The sequence below is a fragment of the Gossypium hirsutum genome, chromosome D03 (assembly GCF_007990345.1).
Source record: "Gossypium hirsutum isolate 1008001.06 chromosome D03, Gossypium_hirsutum_v2.1, whole genome shotgun sequence".
Taxonomy (NCBI): domain Eukaryota; kingdom Viridiplantae; phylum Streptophyta; class Magnoliopsida; order Malvales; family Malvaceae; genus Gossypium; species Gossypium hirsutum.
Genome location: NC_053439.1, coordinates 49670093 through 49677834, shown reverse-complemented (window position 1 = coordinate 49677834; position 7742 = coordinate 49670093). Strand labels below are relative to the sequence as shown.

Sequence of the window (7742 nt, the reverse complement as noted above, 5' to 3'; positions counted from 1 at the left end):
ATGGGTTTGAACAGAGATAAAATTGATATTGATAGTTTGAGATAAACTAAATTTGAATAAATATAAATTATACTAATACAATGCAATAACCTGAGCCAAACTCGATAGAGATCCACTCATAAATAATAATAAATTGGTATATTTGAAGGTTGATTTTTGGTGTGTAAGGTACAAGCCTCTTACCCCTTTGACAATTGAGAACACACTAGGTGAGGATTTTGGAGTCACATGCAAATTTGGAATTTACATCCATTGCTTCATCCAAATTTGCTAATAACTTCGTTTGAAGGAAGAAAACGACATAGAAAACCTCTTGGGATTTTGCAAGGGCCAATCGAGTTATTAGAATATTAATGATTTTTATATTTGTTAATTAATTAATTTATTTTGATATTAGGATAAGGGATAGGAGTTATACGGTTAAATTCGTATTAAACTAGGAAAAAGAATTGTATGAAACTATAATTCCACGTCATCCCTATCCCTTTCTAATAAGAGAATGACAAATCAGATTTTTCCTCCTAATTTTTATCATTTTTAGTTGAATTTGAATTTTTTCAGGAGGAAAAAGCTAAAAATTAGGAGAAAAAGTCTGATTTGTTATTCTCCTGTTGATGTGTAATCACAGTTTCATGCAATCTCTACTCATCAAACTAATGTCTGACAAGAGCTTTAATCATCATTCCATATAGGTCAAGACATATTTCTATCATTCTATCTAGTATAATACATTAATCATTTATAACCAAAATATTACGTATTTAAGTGTGTTTAAACATATATATTTTAAATTATTATAACAATGACGAATTATCAAAATTTCTTAAGTTATACCAAATTTTTTAATAATATACCAATACCAAAATGTTTAAGGTTTACACAAAAGCCTAACGCTTTAGTTAGAACTTTTGTAATACAATATTTTTGTAGCGCATAATAAAATTTCACTAATGATGATAGATGATTTTAAAGTACGGAAACTCTTATTAGAGATGAAAAGGATAAATGGACTATAGGTTCCTATCGTCACAAATCTCGTGCAAACAATTTAGAAGTGGAGCTTTGGGGTCTTAGATAATTTTGAACTTGCAAATATATGAATTTGTTGAACCTTATAAATTAAAGTCGATTCATGTTGTGAAAGTGGAGATGAGGGAGTTGATTGAGCTACTAATGACAGCTGAAGAACATGCTCTACAATTTCTTGGTGAAACAGGAGAGAGAAAATGTATGTTGCATATAACCAACAACTTTGCTTGAACGAAGATAATAAGGGTTTAAATGATATTTTAACATCTCAAAACCCAAAAGCCACAGCACCTTTCTCTAACTTTTTCGTTTGTCTCTAAAAGCATTTCTCCAAAATGTTTTTACATCCCAAACACACCGTGTTTAGGGTTGCTTCTGCAGCCCAAAAGTGCTTTTGGGACTCAACAAGTAATCCCGGACGTAGCCTTAGTCTTATATAATGAGTCTAATAATAAAATTTTACTATCTACTATTGTTTCTTACTGCAGGACACTCGAGGGACAATCAAGTACGTCTTTCGTGAGAAGAATCGATACACAAGTGCTGATCTTTTGTCTAGTTGTACCATGCCACCTTTAGGTTTGTTCGAATGATGCATATGGAGAACTTTTGTACTGAACTGTTGGTTAACTTTTAATAAAATCGAGTTCCTTTTCGCACCCAAAAAAAGATATACTAATAATAGAAGCCGCCTTTATAATGGCTATGGCTTCCTATACAATATATCACCGATTGATGACTTCATTGAGTCCTACCTTTCTGGACTTACTTAAGACCCCATCTCATCATATTTAATTATACGAGCTCAAGTGAGTTAAAAATATCAAAGATGATTATTACCAACAACATTAGTCAATGAAACTAAAGAGTAGTAGAGCTATTCAATCCTTCAAAACTCTCTTATTTCTACTGTTTGCATTGTTTACATATTGTTGAGGAAGAAAAAACATTGCTGAATTTCTGTTAAACCTACCGATGTTCACAGCTAAGAAGCTGCCCATGCTTTCACTATAAAAGTTAAATTTGATCAAATTAATTTATATAATCATATATTTTCATCTATTTTAAAGCAATTCTGATCAAATCAAGTATTTAATTCATTAACAATACACTATCAACTATAAGTTGATGAAAAGTAGAATACTTTAGTAAAATAAAATAATATAATTATTTTAATGATAAAATCTACAAACACCTATTATTGTGTATTAATTAAAATAAATTTTTTTGATCGAGTTTTAGTTTAGATGGTATTTAAGTATTGTGGATATGAATTGATATTTATATATATTTTGTTTGTGTACAGAGGCATATTTAAAGGGAAAAAATTGGGATGATGTATTAAGATACAGATTGATAGGGGTCGAATGGGAAGGTGACCCTAATTAATGATAGAAAGAGAAAATAAGCAAAAAGCTTACTATCCATCCATATCCGCAAAGGAGGCAAAGTCGGTCATTTTGGACTACGTTTCCCCCGAAATTAGTTATGACGTCCATAACAATGAACCTTAAAAACCTCATCTATCTCTTCATTTATTGAAAAAAAAGAGAAGAAAAGCGTTGTTTTTTTCATTGCTCTCTGCAACTTATAAAAGAAAAATCTTCCAACAATGGCGGATGAATCAAGCCAAAAGTCACATGCAATCTTCATACCATACCCTCTCCAAGGCCACGTCATCCCATCCGTTAACTTAGCCATCAAGCTAGCATCCAAGGGCTTCACCATCACCTTCATCAACACCCAAGCCGTCCACCACCAGACCGCCAAGGCTCACCCCGACATTGGTTCCGACATCTTCGCTAAGGTCAGGGAATCGGGCCTCGACATACGGTACGCCACCGTTTCTGACGGTCTCCCCGTGGAGTTCGACCGGTCGTTGCACCACGACCAGTTCATGGCTTCGTTGTTGCATGAGTTCTCAGCCCACGTTGACGAGGTAGTCGGCCGGATAGTAGGGTCCGGGGAGAAGGTTCATTGCCTCATTGCTGACACTTTCTTCGTTTGGTCTTCAAAGATTGCAAAGAAATTTGGGTTGCTTTATGTCTCGTATTGGACGGAACCAGCTTTGGTGTTTACTTTGTACTATCACTTGGATCTTCTTAGGGAAAATGGTCACTTTGGTCAGCAAGGTAACTTTATTTTAATTTAACTAACATAATTTGATAACATTATTGTATATTAAATCATAAATATCATTAAAAAATTTGTTAATCCACTGTTATATAAATATCAATTAAGCTAGGATTGCTTTAAAATGATAAATTTTGATAATTATAAACTTACTAGTTTTGGGTTTTAAGGTAGATTTTTTTAAATTCATTTTAATAAATTCTAAGAATTTTAGTTTAAATTAAGGTTTAAATTAGATAATGGTGCTCACAAGTTATTTAAATTCGACTAAAAAATTTGAATTCGATTCGATAATTATCAAGCTAAGCTCGAGCTCGAGTAGCTCAAGTTATCGATCGAACTGAATTCGAGCTTAATAATATTTGATTTGAACGAATCACGAGCCTTATCAAGTTTTCTATATTTTTATATTACTAAATTACACTATTACCTTTAATATATATCATTAAATCTATGCTTTTATTGAGTTGAACTAGAGTATAAAAATAGATAAATGAGTTTAATCAAGCTCGAATAGCTTGATTATATATGAGTTAAGTTCGAGCTTAACAGTATTCAAGTTTAGCTCGACTCGATTACACCTCTAATCTAAATTAGATTAAGGAAAAACATTAATAATAGTAGAACTAGTTTAAAATTTGTCTAATATTAGAGAAGATTTGAATAAAAAAATTATGCACAAAAATAAATCTAATTAAAATATAATCATGTTTAAGCTGTAATATTCAAAACTCAGTGATTACAAATATGAACAACATTTTGCAAAATTTGAGCACAAGATTGAGTGCGTGAACATCAGAATGACCAAGTTATGTCACAGATGAAAATCATAATTTGAAATTTAAGCTTAACTCATTATTACAAATCTAATGTTTTATTTTGGGTTTGAATTTTTTAATCAGAATGTCGGGAAGACACCATAAAATACATGCCGGGAGTGGAAGCTGTTGAACCCAGAGACATGATGTCATACCTTCAAGACACCGATACAACATCCGTTTGTCATCAAATCATTTTCAATGCCTTCCAAGATGCCAAAAATGCCGATTTTGTTCTGTGTAACACCGTTCAAGATCTCGAACTTGGAACCATATCAGCTTTACATGCCAAAGTCCCTTTTTATGCAATCGGACCCATTTTCCCACCCGGCTTTACCAAGAGCAACGTCGCTACCAGTCTATGGTCCGAGTCTGACTGCTCCCAATGGCTCGACAAAAAGCCCCATGGCTCCGTTCTGTACGCGTCCTTCGGTAGCTACGCCCACGTTAAAAAAAGCGAGCTAATAGAGATAGCTAAAGGGCTTGCCCTTAGCAAAGTGAGTTTCCTTTGGGTGCTTCGGCCTGATATTGTCAGTTCTGATGATACGGATCCCTTGCCCGTTGGATTCAAAGAGGAAGTTAAGGACCGTTCGATGATCATACCTTGGTGTTGTCAAAATGCAGTGCTGGCCCACCCAGCAACAGGAGGGTTCTTAACACATTGTGGGTGGAATTCTGTACTGGAGAGTATATGGTGTGGGGTTCCCTTGTTGTGTTTCCCTTTGTTGACGGATCAATTCACTAATAGGAAATTAGTGGTTGATGACTGGAAGATGGGGATTAATTTGAGCAATAAAAGACCCGTCACCAAGGAAGAGGTTTCGGATAACGTCAACTGTCTGATGAGTTGGAAATCAGGGGATGAGTACAGGGTGAAAGTCAAAGAGGTGAGGAAATCATTAGAAAATGCATTGGCACCAAATGGGTCATCAGGGACTAATCTGGACCTGTTCATCAAGCAACTCAAGGCTAAGTGTCAAATCAAACCCATCTCTCAATAGTCTTTACAACAATTTGTCATCCATTTATTTAGAATAGGGTTTTCATGATTTTTATTAGATTAAAATATGTTCTCATATCTATATTCAATCTCTATACTTAAAACACTGAAAATAAAATTGTAATTTTTTTTATTTAAAAATTATAATCCCATAAAATGTACATGTAAAAATTAGAACGTTGGTAATGATAATTTATCGCAAAGAAAAAGAGAGAAAAATAAAAAACACAGATTTTACGTGAAAACCCTCTCGGAAAAAAACTACGGCCAGAGGAGAAGATAATTCACTATGTCGAATTCGAATTAATTACAAGAGGAATAGACTATGTCTATTTATAGGCTTGTAAAACTATATTCAAATAGGAGTGTAGTAAGATTGAAACACCTTATTTTAATCAATATCAAATAGATGGAGTTTAATAAGGTTTAATAAAGTTTAAAAAATATTATTCTAAAATAAAATAAAAATATATAATTCTATAGGGATTTTGATTTTAATTTATTTTACCACTATATTTGATTTAAATAAGGATTCGGGTCACTTAATTATAACAATCTCCACATTGACACGAATTCTTAATGAACAAGTTCTTCATCGCGAACTCTCAATAAATAAGTTCCCCACCTCTTCCATAAAACCCCTTAAGGGTTTAACTTCAACAATGAACACCAACCAAGTCTAAGCAATGCTCAAACTTGGTTATAGGAAGTGACTTACTCATCATATCTGCAGGATTTTCATGAGTACTAATTTTGCTCACAATAATATCACCACGAGAAATAATATCACGAACAAAATGATACCGAACATCAATGTGTTTTGTTCTCTCATGAAACATTTGATCTTTTATAAGGAAGATGGTATTTTGATTGTCACAAAATACTGTATTGATTTGAATGTCTTCATTGAGTTCACTAAAGAGTCCCTTCAACCAAATAGCTTCTTTACAAGTCTCAGTAATCGCCATGTACTCAGCTTCAGTGGTAGACAAAGCAACTGTAGTTTGCAAAGTGGCTTTCTAATTGATTGCACAACCTCCGATTGTGAAGACATAATAACCTGTGAGAGATCTTCTTCTATCAAGGTCTCCAACAAAATTAACATCAACATACCCAATGACTCCATCTCTAGTTCTTCCAAACTGTAAGCAAACATCAGTAGTACCTCGTAAGTATCTTAAAATCCACTGAACTGCTTTTCAATGTTCTTTTCCAAGATTCACCATATAGCTGCTAACTGTACTGACTGCATATGATAAATCTGGATGTGAACAAACCATAGCATACATGAGAGATCCCACTGCACTAGAGTATGGAACATGTGACATGTACTCAATCTCATCATCTGATTATGGAGACAAAGCCGATGAAAGTCTGAAATGGGCTGCTAAAGGAGTACTAACAGGCTTAGCATTCTGCATATTAAATCTGCAAAGAATTTTTTCAATGTACCCTTTCTGACTTAGGTATAGTTTACTTGTTTTTCTATCTCTGAGAATCTCCATACCAAGTATCTTCTTTGTCGATCTCAAATCTTTCATCTCAAATTCTTCACTTAGTTGGGCTTTGACCTTTCTTATCTCTCATTTATCTTTTGCTTCTATTAACATGTCATCAACATAAAGGAGTAAATACACAAAATAACTATCACTGTTTTTCTTAAAGTAAACACAACTGTCAAAGTTACTTCTTTTGAAATCATAAGAAGTCATAAAGGAATCAAACCTCTTGTACCATTGTCTTGGTGACTGTTTCAAAAAGTAAAGGGACTTTTTTAGCAAGCAAACGTAATCCTTTTTTTCTAAGACTGCAAAACCCTCTGATTGTTGTATGTAAATATCCTCCTCAAGTTCTCCATACAAAAATGCAATTATTACATCTAACTACTCAAGCTCCAAATTATGTATGGCCACAATACCAAACAAACCTCAAATCGAACTATGCTTCACAACTAGGGAGAACACATCTGTGAAGTCCACTCTTGGGATTTGATTGTAACCCATTGCAACAAGTCTTACTTTATATCTGGGTCCTTCAACTTCTAGAGTCCCTTCTTTCTTTTTAAACACTCATTTACAACGAACAACCTTTTTACCTTTAGGAAGTTTCACAAGGTCCCATGTTTTTTTTTGTGGAGTGATTACATCTCCTCTTGCATAGCAAACATCCACTTTTCTGAGTCTTCACAGCTAACTGCATCAGAATAATTAGATGGCTCTTGGTTTGCATCTATATTTTCAGCCACATTTAAAGCATAAGCAACTAAATCAGCCTCAGCATACTTCTTTAAAGGTTTAATTTTTCTTCTAGTTCTGTTTTTGGCGATAGAGTATTGTGGTGAAGAAGTAACTCTATTCTCAATTTTTGTACTAGCTTGAAGAGTCGACTCTGTTGTAGATTCTGGATTAATCTGATGCTCCACCTGTTTTTGATTTTCTTTATTAGAAAAGTCTTTAAGAGAAAAGTTAGGTAGCATAGCAGTTTCATCAAAAACAACATCTCTGCTAATCATAACTTTTCTATTTTCAGGACACCATAACTTATACCCTTTTACACCAGCTTTATAACCAAGAAAAACACATTTAATGGATCTCGGTTCCAATTTTCCATTATCAACATGAGCATACGCAAGACACCTAAAGATCTTTAAATCAGAATAGTCAACAGGATTACCAGACCATACCTCTTGTGGAGTCTTTTTCTTAATGGCAACAGATAGAGATCGGTTGATCAAAAAACATGAAGTAGAGGTTGCTTCGGCC

General features: G+C 33.8%; 1 protein-coding gene across 1 annotated transcript; it reads left to right on the top strand.

Annotated features, from left to right (window-relative positions):
• The first annotated feature begins 2556 nt into the window (after positions 1-2556).
• On the top strand, positions 2557-5058 carry LOC107963906 (UDP-glycosyltransferase 86A2). The gene is made up of 2 exons (XM_016900453.2): positions 2557-3161; positions 4065-5058. Exons 1-2 carry the CDS (start codon positions 2642-2644, stop codon positions 4979-4981), a joined length of 1437 nt encoding a protein of 478 aa, XP_016755942.2. The 5' UTR covers positions 2557-2641; the 3' UTR covers positions 4982-5058.
• The last annotated feature ends 2684 nt before the right edge of the window (positions 5059-7742 follow it).